Below are 16,445 nucleotides of genomic sequence, written 5' to 3'. Positions count from 1 at the left end.
GGGCTGACCGGCTCCGGAAGGACCTCACGACCCACAGCCAGCTCCTTTAACAGTACTTTATTTGATTAAAGACTCAGAATTCTGTGTACACTGGAATGTGCTCTATTCCCTAGGCCAGGATCATACAGGGTTACAAAAAGTGGGGACCTCGGCTCGGTTTAAGTATCACCCTCCAATGAATGTAAGAAAAAAAAACAACCTCCTGGGATGCTTGAACTAACTTTGACTCCATTTTAAAAATCATACAGACAAGCAGCTCTGGAACAGGACTGGGTTAATGGGATTCATTGACTACTTTGCTAGTGGAGAGCGCTTACCCTCTCAGGACAGGACCAGGGTTGATTTCCTCTCAGGTGCTGCCAGCAGAGGAGAGACCACAAACTTCTTTGGCAGAGGACCCCAGGGGCCCATGACAGGCTGGCTGTCTCTCACAGAGCACAGTACACACACTTTTAGGGCCATTGCCTTCCACCTGCACTTGGGCCCTTTACCTGCAGAGGTGAGGTGTGCACCCAGGGGCAGGTGACACTCACGACAGGCCCCAGCCAAGCAGGTGAGATGAGTTGTGAGGGGAGCACAGGTCTCTTGAGATGAGGCAAATAATGCTAGTGAGGCTGTCATAGCAGAAATGGCTCAGATCAGCCCCCACACTAGCTGGTAACCAGCATTTCCTTCTCCCACACCTGCCAGTGCTGAACCAATACTGGTTTGAGACATGCACGCCAAGTCAACCAGGCTCCACAGCTCCTTTCACCCAGGCAGGAAAAGCCCTCAGCCTCCCTAGACACCGAAACAGCCTTGCAAAGCATATACAGCTGGTTCTAACCTAACTAAACTTCCTCCAAAGCCTGGCCTGAGAACAGCTGTGGAAGACAGAGAGGACACAGTCCCCCTTTGGATGCTCTCCCTGCTGCAGCAGGAACCAGACCACCTGGAGCTGGGCCACTGCCACACACAGCAGAGTTGGAGGAACTGCAATAACTGTGTGGAGCAAAAGGACTGAACCCCTGGGGTCCCTCTTCCCCACCCCATTCCCCCACCATGACCCACCCCCACACCTCTGAGGCCAAGGTCAGCTTGCTCAGCTTCCACCAGATGGAAGGGTCAGGACCAGAAGGAGGCCCCACACAGGAGAACCAGAGGCCAAGGAGAAATTAAAATGGCAGCACCAACAACGGAACAGCACGTGATGCTTCAGGAGAGAAGAGAATGATGTCTGGTCAGCTCTGGGCTGAGCTCCGAGCATCTCGGGGGGAGGAGGGAGGGCAGCATGTCAAAGTCAGGCTCTTTGCGGAGATCTCGCTTTTTTGCCAGTCGGTAAAAATCTGCCAAAGAAATTAGTGGCCTTTCTCCCCATGAGCACGTCACTTCTCTGCAAAAAATGTCTGTGACCCAGGAACACTGTAGATGGCAGACAGAGCCACAAGTCTTAGCAGAGGGGGCTGTGGCGTTCCCAACATTCAGAATAAACGTCGGCCTCATGTTTTTTTAATTTAAAAATTTCTTCCATTGCGCGTCACCACGTCTAGCATTACAGGATTTCGTACTTGTCCACCAGGAAGGTGGTTTCAGTGGAAAACCTTACAGGGCTGTTCCCATCTACCTGGGTCACTTTGGTAACCTGTGGAAACAACAGGCAAAGTTAGCTCAGCACTGAAGAGCACTCCCTTACTGCAGCAATGCCATTCTTCCCAACACCATGATGGCCACAGCAGCACAACAGATCTGCTGCTTTTAAACCACAACTCAGCCCTGAAACAGATCTTTGTTCCCAAGAAACCTGTAAGAGGAGAATGATTTTCTGTGGTAACTGTGTCTCCACTGAGGACCAAAATGGCAGCCACTGGCTACACCTCAGTGGAGACAGACAGGCTTGTGCCAAGCAGTGTTTCTGCTACAAGGCCAATGGATTTTCCAACAAAGTCTGAGGGGAATTAATGATTACTCAGAGACTTCAAGACACAACTGAAACTTCAGGCAAACTCCATGAAGTGTCAGGTGCCAGTGCTGTCTGCTTCTGAATCCAGCTGTTTCAGAGGCAGGTTAATGCCAACCCTTTAGCCATGGCCAGTGGGACAGCACGGTGCAGCTGCAGCATGGCCAGTGTTAGCCAGCTGGGGAACTGAAGCAAAGGCAACATCCCACCTGTGGAGCATCAGCAGTGACCATACCTGTATGTTGCAATAGTTCTTTTTGGAGATGAAGGAGACGTGCACTGGGAAGAAGTCATTTGGCTGCCCTGCTATGCTGAACTCCAGGCTACCACTCTTGTTTTTGGCATCTATCACCGGCAGGCACCACTCAAGGAGGTTTCTCCGGCTGTCATGGCGATATTCACCATCAATCTCCCCAATCACTGGGGCACCAACACCAGACCTAGAGCAGGCAATGACAAGTGACAATAACTTCCCTGCACAGAGCTAAGGAAACACCTCTAACATCCGTTGGCTTGGCCAGATCCATAAAACAGGGAGTGGAAGGAGGTGATGTGACTTAGTGCTGCATGGATAAGGAGTATTACTTACGGCAAAGGGATGGTGATGATCACATCATTCAGCTCTAGGCTCTCCTCTTGCAACTCATATTCAATGTTAACATCACAACTGTTCCCACTCTCTGATGGCCAGCAGTTAACTGAAGAAACAGAGACAGTATGTGAACCATGCAGGCCTTTCATGTGGAACAGGCTTTCACAAGATGATGCACTTCAAAACAAAGTCACCCTCAAGCCGACTTTAACAGCTCTCTATTTTCCTTGAGGTGTTACTGAAATATACACTGCCAAGGACAAGCACTATCCAAAGGATACACATAAGATCTCCAAGGTCTCACAACACGGCAGGCTCCAGGCAGCACAGCTGCTGCAAGGTGGCTACCAGTAGCTCATGGACAACCACCAGCTTCTCCTGCCCAAGCCCCCAGACTTGCACTCACTTGTCAATGGAATGAAGGACTCTTCTGTAGTCTGCAACCTCCACTTCAGCACGCCCACGTCGCTGTTAATAGGGAATGACTTCTCTGGGTTCTTCAAACCAATCTGTGACTCTGTAGTGAAGAGCTTCTTGTCCACATTTGGGTGAGTCTGAAACAGGAACACTTGCCCAGACTGTAGGTCTAAGCCCAAGGATAGAACCATAGGTAATGCAGCTTCTACTAAGATAGGCCTACACATTCCAGTGTTTGCTTTGCCAAATCACACATCAGGTTTCCTCCTGGCTCAGAAGCCCATCTGGAGCACAACTGCTTATCAACCTGGGACTCCTTCCAGGAAATGCTAATCTGACAAGAAGTATCCTCACCATTGTCTTTCTTATGTGCACCTGCACTAGAGACTCAAGTGATGCAGGCTGATATCTAAAGAACAACTAAAATCAAAGACCATCCTGAATGTTTACAGCAGGCATTTCAAGAAAAATTAATCTAAGGCTGTTGGGAAAAACACCATAACACCACTGTCTCCCCTCAGCGATCTTATTGCACATTATGGGTCAGTGGCCAAACTCCATTTAAACACACTCCTCACAACCTCAAGTGTGAGCAGCTTTTTAGAAGCAGAGGATTTTTTCAAGTCACTGTTCAAGTTACTCTAGAAAGACAGGAATCAGCAAAGGGTTTGGTCTCATTTTCCACCTGAAGCACTACCTGTGGGAAGGCTGTCAGCAGTTCATTCATGGGATGTCCTGGAAGGAAGTGGACTTACAGACAGAGACAACGTACAGATGAGTCCCTAGTGAGGAGTGAGCCAGAGTGTGTCTAAGCAGCACCACCTCCAGGGATCAGTAAGGTCACATGAAGAGGGAGAAAAGGAGAGATCTCCCAAGAACCTTCTGAGCTGCAACTGCTGACTACCATCAAAGTGCTCCAGCAATCATCCCAGGTAGAGCAGTGACAGAACAAGCAACCTCAGAAAGAAACAGCTTCCAAGAGAATAAATTCATTCCCCATTGGTGCAGGAAGTTTGTTATCCCGTTTCCACTCCACAGCTGCAGCTGACATCACACAAAAGGCACTGAGCAACACACCAGGCTGCTGCAAAGTCCAATTGAGGTCACCTGGCACACCAAGGTGCACTGCTCGGCAGATCGGGCTCTGAGGGCAGAATGGCAACCAAGATTACATTTCTCCAGTGAACTTCAATCCCTTGAGCATGACTGGCCCTGCACTTCTGCTAACACCTGCACTGACTACTCCCATTTCCAATGCATTTGTTGAGAAGGTTTGGAAGAGAACACAGGACAGCAACATACTTGAGTATTTCCACTATTTTGCCCCTGGAAAGCAGCAAAAACATGGTCAACGGCATGGGACTCCAAACAGGCTTTACCTGTAGCTGCACTCCCCTCTTGTCTTCATTTTCTACATGCAGGCGAATACGTGCAAACTTTTCATCAGAGATGTGCAGCATGATCATGCCATGAAGCTCCATGTTCTGCAACCCTCCATCACGGCCACAAGTCAAGGAGATTTTCTCCTCTATTTTCATGTGCACGCTAGACAGATAGAGGAAAAAGCTCAAGTCCTACACTCAGTATCACCCAGACAGCAAAGAGATCATTGCTCAGTAAAGACAGGCTGTATGTACTGAGCAGGGGCTCCCAAACAACAGCACAGCTACTACAGTGAGAGCTAATACTGCTCTGACAGTGAACTCAGGGGCAGGAGGATCCATGCATATGGGTCTGCAAGGGATGGGAGCCCAGTTAAATGGCAGTGATGCAGCACCTTGGCACCCTGGTCATAAAATCACATCTGACAGACCACAGCCCAGCTCAGGGCACTAAAAGGTTCTGAATTGCTGCATGCAAAATGAACCGTGAGCTCTGCCATATTGAGCAGCAACAAGGCTGGGAAACAGGGAAAATGGTGCAGGGAAAAAAAGCACAGGAAAATTCCCAACCTCAGCTCAACAATGGATGGACAGCCCATTTTAGTTAAGAGGATGCCTAACCAAACTAGGTATCTCCTTTTTCGCTGACATGCTTTCCCACATTCTGTCCATCTTTTATAATTAAAAGGTAAGAAAACAGGAAAAAACTGAAGAAGGGCAGGGAAGCTCTCTCCCAAGACCACACACAGGGAGAGCTGTGAGAAGACTGCTTCCAAAGCAAGGGCAGCACTCACCTCTCTGTGTTAATGGGAGGAGTGAGAACTTTGGCTGCTTCTGCAGAGCGCTTGCCTACAGAAGTAATGATATTTTCTCCTTCTGATTTCAGCTTGTCCACGAAGTTGTCCACTTCCTTCCCTTTAGCACCGAGTTTCAAGGCTTTACTGGGACCTGAAGGCCTAAATAAAACGTGTAATAATCTCAAGGTCAGCTGACAGCAACGGGTTCCCCCTTCCTGGATTATTATCTTCAAATGCTGTAACTTGACCAACCCAACACCACAGCATTCAACTCGGCAGCCTTTTTGGGGGAGAACACACGTGAAACTGATCAGCTCATGTGGGGCACCAAGTTATAATTTAGATTTGGGTGTGGTTCCATGTATTAAGAGGAACTGGGACCTCTTTTTCTCACACAAAATGAAAGCCCATTGTTTACCCAAGAATTCAAAGAGACAATGGGGTGCTACTGTGGTATGTGGCACAAATGGTCCTCAATATTTACACAGATGAGGAACTCCTGTTAGACCCTTTGGGGTTTGAGCCAACATTGACTCCAACATCTGCCACCTGCTGTACCCTCTACCTGGCTGGTGCTGGTGCCACTTTGGGCTTCTCAGTCTCAATGATGGTCTCTGTGATCATTGCTGTCACGCCTCCAGACACAGCCGAGCTGCCAAAGCCCCCAAAACCTGGTGCCTTCTTGCCATGTCTCTCTGCATCCCTCCTGGCCTGCTGCAACTCCTTCGCTTTACGGCGCATCTCAGCTTTTGCTTCACGTTCCTGTGTCTGAAGGAAAAGATAAGAGGCTGATGGAGCTTTGCAAACTCAGCCCTGTCCTGCACAGGAACTAAGTGCAGTTGCCCAAAAACCCCTGGCCAAGAAAAAATAAACAAGACATGGGCATTTAGCCCTCAGAAAAGCTAAATAATTGCATGGCCCCATCAAAGTGGAGGAAAACCTCTGTTTAGCAAAGGTAGTGTTTCCCAGACAGGGCACCTTGTGTCAAGATTGCAGGTGTCCCTGCTCACCTCTCTGACTGCCCGAAACACCTTCTCCTCATGTGAGTCCATCTCTGTGAAGGTCCGAATTTGCGCCAGATTTACATTCTCGCGGTAGCCCAGGGCGACAATTTCATCAAAAGCAAAGATTAGGTCAAAGCAGTGCTCTGAGATCTCATTCTCTTCCAGAGCTCGACAATATTCAGGGATCTAGAAGGGGAGAACATTTTAAAGGAGTACCCACAAACAGTACTGTGCAAACACTTTATTTCTACCACCCCAGAGGCCACAGCTGTGCCAGACCCTCCCAAGCCCAGCACACCTTTACACTGCTCTTCGTAACATTACATTGTCAATAAACAAGATGAAGTTTTGCCATTGTTAGTTTCTCTACACTAAAAGCCTTACAGAACCTCTCAGCTCCCTCAAAACACTAACTCAAAGGAACCCAACTGCATACTGGGGGCAGTGAATTTCCAGAAAATCCTTTGGTTGTGTGAAGACACAAACTTGCTGCTTCAAGATCCCTGCACAGCAGCGCTACACTTGTAACAACCACACACTGTACAAAGAACATCTAATGCTAAATTACAGTCAGCCCTTTGGTCTCACCAGGTAAAGTGTGACTAATGATTTTTTTATGTGGAGCTCAAAACTACCACCAAAAGCTCAGAGCTTTCTATCCAGTCAGGAAGGGAAGCTCTGGAACACAGACCAACCAAGTGGAGGCATGCAGTGCTCCTGCACGAGTTCAGAAACAGATCTCTCACAACAGCACTGTTCTGGGCTATAGGCATGTTACTAAGTGATGAGTCCTTACCACTCTAGAGAAGAGTCGGAGTGTTTCCAGGTCCTCCAGGATGTTGCTGTTTTTGGTGGTAATCAGCACCATGTAGAGCTTCTCCATGGGCTGGTAGACGTACCGCACGCTCTCTGTCTCCACAAATGTGTGCTGCTTCCCTGTGTTCATCAGTTTTGGGAATGCTGCCAGCAGCCCCTCGATGCGGGTGCGAGTCATCTCCACAAACTGCCGGGACACGATGGCCTTCCCTGCCTTCGTGCACACGGCGGCTGCCAACAGCACCTGGAGGAGAGCAGCACATGAGCAGGGCCTCCCGCTGCATGCTCACGGAAAGCATCTCTTCCCACCACACTTCACCTGCACACCCTTCCTCAAACAAGATCCTAAGTCTTTCTCTGTGACAAGGAAAGGAACTACGTCCACATCAGAGACATCTCTGCTTTTGCTCTCTCTCTTTGTTTCACATTCTGTCCCAACATAATCCTGAGAGGTCTCCCTGCTTCTGTCAGGCAAACACCATTCCCGATTTCACACAGGCCGAGGTGTAACAACCCCTGGGAGCATCAGGGGAGACTCCAGGTTATCGACTTTTCTATCAGGCTGCCCCAGCTAACAACTACACACAGGAACGCTGTGAAACTGAACATCTCTGTCCAGTGCCACACGCACAGCACAGACAGGTTAACGAAGCCCTGCTTATCACTCACAGTCCTTGGATGACGCCCGGACAGCTCGCAGGCGTTATCACAGCGACAAGGCAGCAAGGCACTCACCAGCTGCACTTTCTCCATCTCCTAGTGTACCCAGATTTCCTCCCTATAATTCTCTCTCAAAGACGTTAGTTACCTTTATCTGGATAATTTTGTTCTGCACTTCAGATCTTTAGAATTCCGCAACTGCTGTTATGGACAGAAAGTATCCAAAACCCTCGAACGTGGCAGCGCTGATCCCTGCCGCACCTCGGGCACAGTTTAGCTCTGACGGAGCCGTGTGCGGGTCTGTGCTGACCCAAACACGGCCGAGACGGACAAAAGGAGCCGGACCAGCCCTGAGACAGAGTCGCACGGGGGAGCGGGCAGGCACCACTCGCCCGGCTACACCTGAGCCCCCGAATGCCCTTTAGAGCAGGCGTAAGGCCGTGCTGAGGCGCCACCGTGGCTCCAGAGAAAAAGTCCCCGCCGCCCCCAAGGGCCCCGGCCCGACCCGAGGCGGCAGCGCCGCGGTCCGTCCCACCAGGCCGCGGGCTCCAGCACCGGCCTGCGCACAAGCCGGGCGGGCGTGGCGGGCCGAAGGGCTGCCCCGAGGCCTGCCCCGAGCCCCGCGCTACCCGCAGCGGATACGTCCTTCCCTTACCATAGCAGCGGCAGCGGCGGGATCCGCGCTCGGGCCCTCCGCTCTCTCCGGTTCCCGGGCGGCCCCGCAAGATGGCGGCGACGCGCCACGTCCGCACCCGGAAATAACGTCACGGCGGGGCGGGGCGGGGCGGGGCGGGCGGGGCGGGCCCGGGAGGTGGCACCTCCCAGCCGCTAGGGGGCGTGCGAAGCCGGGCCGCTCGGGCGGGGTCGCCATGGCGACGGGGACGGCGGCGGCGGCGCGGCGGGAAGCGGGGCGGGCGGAGGTGGGACACAGGGGATACGGCGGGACAGAAAGGGACACGGGCGGAGGTCGGGCACGGGACACAGAGCGGCAGGACGCGGCGGGCGGGCGTTGGATGTGGGCGCCGGGCCGTTCCGGGCCGCGCCGCCCCTGACTTTACCTCTCGGCGCAGCCCCGCCCGGTGGAGAACCAGCCGTACGACGAGAGCCTGGAGCTGCCTGAGACCGACCCCGGAGCCCGCTCGCCTCGGGCGGGGGGCGCGGGCCGCCTGCGGGACTCCCGTCGGCCCGGGGTGTCTGTCGGAGCGGCCGAGTGCGGGAGCGGCGATCGGGGCAGCGGAGGGAAGGTACGAGCGCAGCGGGAGCGGGGAGCGGCCCGGGGAGAGTCGGTGATGTGCCGTGAGACCCGCTTCTCTCGCCCAGGAGGAGGCAGCGGCACACCTCTCGGGCCCAGCCACCTTCAGCGAGGATGACGACGAGGACGACGAGGACTCGGAGGAAGATTCCTCGGAGAGCGACTCGGAGGAGGACTCGGAGGAGCAGGGGGCCGCGCTGGAGGGGTGAGCGGTGTTCCTGGCCGGAGGGGCAGGGGCTAACGCTGGTGGCTGCCTTTCGGGCCCTGTCGGCTCCACTGGTTTCCCCTGGACCCACGAGGGTGAGCGGAGTCGTGGGCAGCGGGACAGGCAACTCCTGTTTCCTCGTCCCTGATGCTGCAGGGTGGTGGCTCCTCCAGGGGGTGAACCAGTCCCGGGCTTGTTTGCTGTGCCCAGGAGAGGTACAGCAGGAATGATCCAAAGTTTAAGCCAGGCCTGGCCGGCAGGAGAAGTCCAGAAAAGGGAAGGACCATCTCCAACATATCACTCAGATCCTCATAATTCTTCTCCATCATTCTGAACTTCAAAGCTATTGCTGACCCCCTAATTGCTGTTCTATTGCTGCCTTTGTGCAGAGAACTTAGCTGCCTTTTGACAGCCCTGTGTGGGACTGAATGTTCTCAGATGTCCACCACTCAGGTGCTTTTCTTGGTGAGCTGGTCCAAAGCAAAACAGGCCCAAATAATGCTTTCCCTGTGCAAGAAGTGTTTTCCAGAGAAGGCTTACTGCCTGGTGGTTCAGCTTCCCACATTTGTCTGCCCCAACTGGGGCCTGATTTCTGTTGTACAGAACTTGCCACAAGTTAATCTTTTCCCTCTACTCTCTTCCTTTTTTTAGTGACTTCAATCCAGCAGATTTTGACTACCTGCAAGTGTCTTCTGAAATCAGAGATCTCTTTGAATACATCAAGAGGTGAATGAAAGAATCTTAGCCTGCTCATGGCTCTCTTTTGTGTCAATTATTGCAGCACAGTTTCTAGTCACCCATGCTGTGGTGGTGTTTTTTTTCAGGTACACTCCCAAAACAATAGAGATTGAGCACAAGCTGCAGCCTTTTATTCCAGACTTTATTCCTGCTGTTGGAGATATTGATGCATTCCTAAAGGTACAGTTTCTTCAGGTTCCTCTCTCTGTTCTGCCCCACAGACTGAGCGCAGGGTCAGAGCACTTAGGCAGCCAGGCTGTACAGCCTGGGGTCTGGTCTGTCCCTGCTCTGTCAGACATGATGGCTGGAGAGCTGGAAAACTACACTGATGGTTTGGTCACCTCTCAAACAGCACTTGGGTAACTTGAGGCAAAGCCTGGATTTTTCCTTCTCCAACACTGCTTTTCAGGCAGCACCACACTTAGAATGCACATCTGAGAGAGCCCACGGGAAGGCACTGTACAAACCTGCCCTGGACTCCACAGAGAAAAGGGCTCTGTTCTCCTGCAGGTTCCTCGTCCCGATGGCAAGCCTGACAACCTTGGCCTGCTGGTCCTGGATGAGCCCTCAACCAAACAGTCAGATCCCACCGTGCTTTCCCTTTGGCTGACAGAGAACTCCAAGCAGCACAACATCACAGTGAGTCAGGGAGAGGGAGGTCACTTGCTACACACTATAGTAAAATCATAGCAGTCTTACAACTGAGAACTTGACTTTAAAAGCAGCAAAACCAGACCTTTTGCTTTAATCCATAGTTTTAAACTGCAGTGGATCTGAGCCTTGCTTCAGTCAAATCTTGATACAAATGCTGGGTTTGTTCACTTCAGGTGATGCTTTATTTCCTTTTGGTTGTTCATACCCAGTTTTAGTTGGCATTTTGCCTGCAGAAATCTGTTGGTGAAGTGTAGCTGGGAAAGAGAAGGCCTGGTTCACCAGGAGTGGATGTAGCTTTCCCAAAAAGCCTCAAAACACGATGAAACACTTCCAGGTTTATATTTATGTTTTAGCAGCAGATAAAAGTGAAGAGTTTGGAGAATGCAGAAAAGAACCCCAAAGCCATTGAGAGCTGGATTGAAAGTATTACTGAACTGCATCGCTGCAAACCTCCTGCCACAGTCCATTACTCCAGGTGAGCCCTGATGGTAGCAGTGGAAGGCTGTGTGTGATCCTGAAGCTGATCTTCTTCTCTTCCCTGGCAGGCCAATGCCTGACATCGAGACCCTGATGCAGGAATGGTCACCAGAATTTGAGGAGCTCCTGGGAAAGGTATATTGTAACAACTGAGTGACCAGTTGTTAGCTCAATGCATGGTCTTAGAAACCATTTGCCATGAAAGCTGTGTGCCTGCTCCATCCCACAGCCCAGTCCTCTTGGGCTTGCTCCTCCTCATGACTTTGCCCTTGGCAGAAGTTGAGGAGCAGCCCAACACTGGAATTCCCAGTTGCTGTCCCAGTGGCTTCTGTATGCTCCGAGGCTCCTGTGGTCTGGGAGCAGATCTGACAGCCCTGTTTGTTCCAGGTGGGTCTTCCGACCGCAGAGATGAGCTGTGACCTTGCTGAATACATCGACATGATCTGTGGTGAGCTGGGGAGGCTGTGCTGCTGACTCAGTGTGATGCTGGCCTGGCACTCTCACTGAGAGAGTTTTAGCTGCAGGCTCAGCCCTGAACAGTCAGGATCATTCCCTGCTGCTTCAGTGGGAGGTGGGCTTTTTTAATGCAGGGGTCTGCAGTCTTTGGTGTGTGGAGCCCCAGGTGATGGTGGGCAGTGGGGAGCTCAGCCCTTCATGACAATGCTCTGTGTGGGGCAGTACAGACCAGGTGCCCTCACATGCTTCTGATCTCACCTGCAGCCATTCTGGACATCCCTGTGTACAAGAGCCGGATCCACCCTCTGCATGTACTCTTCTCCCTGTTCTTGGAGTTCAAGAACTCACAGGTATGTGGCTCCACCCAGGTGCTGCTTGTCCAGCTAACAGGACTACACAGGTGGTCCCTTCACATTTGGCTTTGTGGTGACATTTGGCTTTTTGGGAGTGTGCAAAGGGCTGGTGGGCCCCAGAGAACACGTTCTTAGCTGCTCTTCTGCCTGGTGCCTCTGCCTGACACAGGGAGCTAGGCTGTGCTCTGGGCTGAGGTGCCATGTTGTTCAACAGGCCAATGCAAGCCAAAATGCATCTTCTTGGGCTGGCTGCTGAGCACACAACCCAGAGCCAGTGTGGCCAGCACGTTCAGATTCATGTGTGTGCTCTGAGCAGTGGGAGTCAAACCTTTGCATGAGCATGTTCTTTTCCCTGCAGCACTTCAAGCCCCTGGCTGATGGGCAGAAGGGCAGGAGCCCACCACCCAACCCACCCTCACAAGCAGCAGAGTCAGAGGTGTTGAGCTTTAATTGATGCTTCACATTAAAGCCTCATCTCCTGGATCACCATCTGCTGCTGGACACTGACATGGACCCAGAGCAGGTTGGGATACCACACAGCAAATCAGAAGCCTCTCTGGTCTTAGAGACATTGCTGGACTGTTCTGTGTTAGGGAGTAGGACTTGACTCACCATATTTGTTGCAGAAGCTACATAATGGCTCAATTTTTGACTTGTTCCCAAGGAGTTCAGCATTAAACCAGCTTTTCCCTGTGTCAGACTTTCTGTGCCACAGGTGCTGCAGAGCAGAGGCTCCTTGAGCACCTTGCTACAAGGGCTGGAGCAACAGGAAAAAATTCCACACTCAGACACAACACTCAGATCTGCTCAGGGTGTTGCAAGCTCTGACCTGGAGATCTTGAACCTCCTCTGCTCCTTATTTTTGAATCCCCTTTCCTGTTGAGAACAGTCCCTTAGCTCCTGCCAGTCAGAAATAACCTGTGCGGCACCACACAGATGCTTGAATTCAGTTTATTGCTGTTGGGACGGCTCTCCCCAGCCCCTGCTCTGCTGACCTCCCACCCGTCTGCCACAGCAGCAGGGACAGGAGCAAAGAGGATCATGCAGCATGTCACAAACCTGCTAAAGCAAAGCTGGTGCTTAGCTTTACCCCAGGAGGAATGGTAGTGCTAGAGCCTGGCTATTAACAGCTTTGATGCATTTGGATTGTAACGGAATATTGGTAAAATTCACGGACTACATAAAACCATGCCTTGGCTGACAGCGCAGCTCCCAAGCCCTGCATCGCATACCACAGCACAGAGCTGGGGCTGGTTAGCTCCTGCTTCCCATCATGGCCTTGCTGGCACCCTCAGCTGCTTGGCTCCAGGGGCTGGTACGTACCTGGTGCCGGGCAGCCCTGGCTCACTGGCACCACACTGCAGCTCACAGCCAGATCTCATCACTGCTCATGCTGGGCACTTTGTAGATGCGCCCAGACATCGGGAGCTGGACAAAACCTGCAGGACAAAGAACTCATCGCCTGTTAGGGCAGCCACAGATCTCCATGTCTCACAACACATCTTTTGGGGCTCTTTGCCCACCTGCTCCCCTTACCAAGCTTGCTGAGGACCAGGGAGTTTTCCAGTCCCAGCAGGGCACTCTCTTCCCCCCTAGCACCAGCTCCTCCATCCTTGGGGGAAGCTGCAGGGAAGCAAAGGGATGAGAGCTAGGACATCTGTCCCTCACCCAGGCAGGACCTGGGGCCCCACGTGTCTTGCTGCACTGGCACATCAGGGTTTTACCTTCATCCTGTGCAAGGTCACTGAGGCGCAGGTTGGGTGGCAGGGACCGGGTTTGGCGGGGCAGATGTGTACCCTGGGGCTGCGGGGCCTCAGAGCTGCTGCAATGGGAGCGTTGGCTGGGTGGACTGTTCCCTCCTGCTTGCCCCGGACCTCGCACATGCTTGGGCAAGCGGCATGCCAGGCAGGCAGCACAGGAGCCCAGGCTGAGCAGGGCAGCTAGGGCCAGGGCTGCTCCAATGGCAACACCCAGGACAGGCAGCTCCACACGGGCATCCAGCAGACCTGCACGGTCAGCACAGACCCCTCAGCATCCTTCCACGGGGCCACTGCACCATGCTTATCCCTCAACAGTTACCTGTGGGCAGGAGAGAGGCAGTGGTGATGCCCACACTGTCGGCTGCACTGATGGAGAGGTTTCCAGCGGTGCAGCTGAGATGGATGTGGAGAGAGTGGTTGGCCAGCCCTGGGTAGCTTGTGGCACCCAGGAGGAGAAACTTGGAGGTGTTGGCCATCACATGCCCATCCTGGTTCACCCAGGTGATGCTGGCAGGTGGGTTGGCTTGCACCAGCACAAAGAGCAGCAGGAGAAGGCCAGCACCCCTGACCTGCTGATAGTGGGTGCCTTCCTGGATTTCTGGCTTATCTAGGTAAAAAACAGGCAGTGAGATGGGCAGGAGGGATGGGGGAGCAACACAGCTAGGAGCAGGATTTGTCTCGCCTGAGTCCAGGAGCACTTGTCTACCTCATTTGCACAAGACTGACAAGGTGCCCTGCTATGGCTGTGATGGATGGAGGTTATGGTCCTGCCCGAGCTGGATGGGAGCCCCACACACCCTCCCCACATCCCAGTCTGGAGCAGGCCAGCACCGCAGACCTTACACTGCACATTGAGAAGGATGGAGGTGTTGTAGGTCTCACTGGAGGTCGGGTTGGTCAGGGAGCAGTTGAGCTGGTGGTCAGATCGCTGGCCGGTGAGGGTGAGGATGCTGGCAGTGTCCGCAGTCGAGAGGTTGACTTCCTGTTTCTGACCGCTGAGGTACCAGGCCAGTGTGGCACCGGGGACTGGCCGGGGAACCCAGCAGGTGAAGGTACGACTGTCGCCCTCCTGCAGGGTGCACACTGCTCGCGGCTGCCCGGCAGTGGTGGGGTCCACTTCCTCCAGTGCTGCCAGAGAGCCCACGGCACATCAGAGCTGCGGCAGGGGTCCTGCTCCCGGAGTCACGCACCAGAACCCACCACAGCCTCACCTGCCAAGCAGAGCGCCAGGAGGCTGAGCAGCAGGAGCAGCAGGAGGGAGAGGGCAGCCCCCGGCCAGCCCCCGGGACACCCCATGTTGTATCAGCCGTGCTCAGCGCTACGAGAGAGGCAGCTAGAGCAGGGGCATGAGGGCGTCCACCACGCTGGGCCCCAGAGTTCCAGTACACAGCAGGGTCGGAGGATGTGGCCCAGCTGCACCTTACCTACAGCACTGCTGCCGCCGTGTCCAGCGCAGTCTGCAGTGCGGCTCTGAGCCTGGGCCCCGGCACGCAGGGCAGTGCATGCGGCGCAGGGGCGGGCCCGGCCCGGCTGCGAGCGCTCATCCCTCTGGCCGGGCCCGTCCCCGCCTACCCCGGGCGGGATCGCTGCGCGCAGCCGCGGGGCCCGCGGGGCCGCTCCGACAGCGGCTGTGCGCGTCCCCCTGCCTCTAGTCTCCCCTCTTCAAGGAAAAGGGCCCACACTTGCACCCACCGGGCCACCCATCTCACCGGGAATCACACCACAATGCCTGCAATGTCACAAGCGGAGCCCAGGTGCCGGGAACAGAGGGAGATTTATTCGGGGTGGAGCAGAGCGAGACAAACACAGCAAGGGGCTTTGGTACTTTCCAGTCCCTGGCTGTTAGCCAGGAGGAGGAACAGAAGCTCTGGCACCTGACGTGGACCTTTTCTGGTCATGTCTGCCTGGGCCAGCTCAGGAACACGGCTCTAGCCAGCCCACTCGCTGCCTGCCCGTCTCAGTCGCTTCCAGTGCCATCGGGGTTGCGCAGCCGACCGAGCATCTCGGAGAGCATCTGGTTGCAGAGCGCAGAGTAGGGGTTGAGCAGAACGAGCTGCTGTCGGGCGAAGGCGCTGCCCAAGCGCGCTGCGCGCTCCAGGTCCCGCCGGGCATCCTCGTCCCGCGCCTGCAGGCGGTGGATGAGGCCGCGCTGCACGAAGCTCTGGCAGGCAGCGCGCCCGCGGCCGCGGCTCAGCCGTATGGCAGCGTCCAGGTCCTGCAGGGCGCCTGGCAACGAGGGGAGGCATCGGTGCGGGCTGGGGGTACCGGGAGAGCACCCGGACCGCGCTGCTCACCTGCCACGTCCCCGCGCAGGCGTAGGGCTTGGGCCCGGTTGTTGTAGCCCGAGGCGCGCTCAGGCAGCAGCCGAATGGCCTCGCTGAACCGCTCCAGGGCCGTGCTTATGTCTCCTGACTCAGCCGCAGAAACTCCCTGCAGCTCCAGCTCCCGGACTTGATCCAGCAGCTCCAATGGAAAAGCTTCCACTATTGCAATATAAATGGGAGACCTTGACTGGGAAGGGGAGGCACCGGGACGACCCACGGGGCCCAGTCCCACTGCCACCCTACACTCCCTGTCCAGGAAGGGAACAGACACGGGGTAGAGCGCTGATGTCCAGCCTCAAGCAGGCACTGCTCCCAGCCTGAAGAGCCTCCTTCCCTGCCCGCCCGCTTGCCCCATGGGGACCCTGCTGGCAATTCCAGCAGGAACCTGCTGCAGCATCACTCACCTTCATCCTGGACATCTTCCTCTTCCTCATCCAACCCTGGGATATCCCCAAAAGGGGTGCTGGGGTTAAAGATGGTCTGCAGGACGGCCCTGTCGTTTGCCGTGGCCATGCTGCTGCCGCTGAGGCCTGTGACAAGGCTGCAGGCACAAGCAGGCTGCCACAGCCCAGTTAATGTTCACACTGCCGGCCCCACTTCACCTTGTCTCGCCCTATCGCAG

General features: G+C 54.4%; 4 protein-coding genes across 6 annotated transcripts; 1 reads left to right on the top strand and 3 right to left on the bottom strand.

The window, feature by feature from the left end:
- Positions 1 to 42: 42 nt before the first annotated feature.
- Positions 43 to 8,495, bottom strand: ARCN1 (archain 1 coat protein complex I subunit delta). Of its 2 annotated transcripts, none has more exons than XM_086861333.1 (10): positions 8,260 to 8,495; positions 6,925 to 7,188; positions 6,135 to 6,314; positions 5,690 to 5,892; positions 5,122 to 5,283; positions 4,325 to 4,490; positions 2,935 to 3,082; positions 2,526 to 2,634; positions 2,172 to 2,376; positions 43 to 1,621 (listed from the first exon to the last, which is right to left on the bottom strand). In XM_086861333.1, the coding sequence occupies exons 1-10, from the start codon at positions 8,473 to 8,475 to the stop codon at positions 1,532 to 1,534; spliced, it is 1,743 nt and encodes a 580-aa protein (XP_086717459.1). In that variant the 5' UTR covers positions 8,476 to 8,495; the 3' UTR covers positions 43 to 1,531. The 2 variants fall into 2 exon arrangements, with proteins under 2 accessions (XP_086717459.1, XP_086717460.1); XM_086861334.1 differs by having other exon boundaries at positions 7,753 to 8,335.
- On the top strand, positions 8,454 to 12,432 carry IFT46 (intraflagellar transport 46). Of its 2 annotated transcripts, none has more exons than XM_086861337.1 (11): positions 8,454 to 8,524; positions 8,675 to 8,848; positions 8,925 to 9,061; positions 9,713 to 9,787; positions 9,886 to 9,979; positions 10,310 to 10,438; positions 10,810 to 10,928; positions 10,999 to 11,065; positions 11,318 to 11,378; positions 11,651 to 11,736; positions 12,098 to 12,432. In XM_086861337.1, the coding sequence occupies exons 1-11, from the start codon at positions 8,474 to 8,476 to the stop codon at positions 12,191 to 12,193; spliced, it is 1,089 nt and encodes a 362-aa protein (XP_086717463.1). In that variant the 5' UTR covers positions 8,454 to 8,473; the 3' UTR covers positions 12,194 to 12,432. The 2 variants fall into 2 exon arrangements, with proteins under 2 accessions (XP_086717463.1, XP_086717462.1); XM_086861336.1 differs by having other exon boundaries at positions 8,459 to 8,524; positions 10,807 to 10,928.
- A 244-nt stretch (positions 12,433 to 12,676) lies between these two features.
- TMEM25 (transmembrane protein 25) lies at positions 12,677 to 15,073 on the bottom strand. Its single transcript, XM_086861335.1, has 7 exons — positions 14,924 to 15,073; positions 14,711 to 14,817; positions 14,343 to 14,627; positions 13,819 to 14,106; positions 13,464 to 13,745; positions 13,276 to 13,362; positions 12,677 to 13,178 (listed from the first exon to the last, which is right to left on the bottom strand). Exons 2-7 carry the CDS (start codon positions 14,793 to 14,795, stop codon positions 13,105 to 13,107), a joined length of 1,101 nt encoding a protein of 366 aa, XP_086717461.1. The 5' UTR covers positions 14,796 to 14,817; positions 14,924 to 15,073; the 3' UTR covers positions 12,677 to 13,104.
- A 181-nt stretch (positions 15,074 to 15,254) lies between these two features.
- Positions 15,255 to 16,412, bottom strand: TTC36 (tetratricopeptide repeat domain 36). The gene is made up of 3 exons (XM_023941342.2): positions 16,228 to 16,412; positions 15,794 to 15,982; positions 15,255 to 15,725 (listed from the first exon to the last, which is right to left on the bottom strand). The coding sequence occupies exons 1-3, from the start codon at positions 16,334 to 16,336 to the stop codon at positions 15,457 to 15,459; spliced, it is 567 nt and encodes a 188-aa protein (XP_023797110.2). The 5' UTR covers positions 16,337 to 16,412; the 3' UTR covers positions 15,255 to 15,456.
- Between the last annotated feature and the right edge of the window lie 33 nt (positions 16,413 to 16,445).

Source organism: Cyanistes caeruleus, chromosome 23, assembly GCF_971803275.1.
Source record: "Cyanistes caeruleus chromosome 23, bCyaCae1.hap1.1, whole genome shotgun sequence".
NCBI classification, from domain to species: domain Eukaryota; kingdom Metazoa; phylum Chordata; class Aves; order Passeriformes; family Paridae; genus Cyanistes; species Cyanistes caeruleus.
Note: the sequence above shows the minus strand (reverse complement) of the source record. Positions and strands in the feature narration are given on the sequence as shown.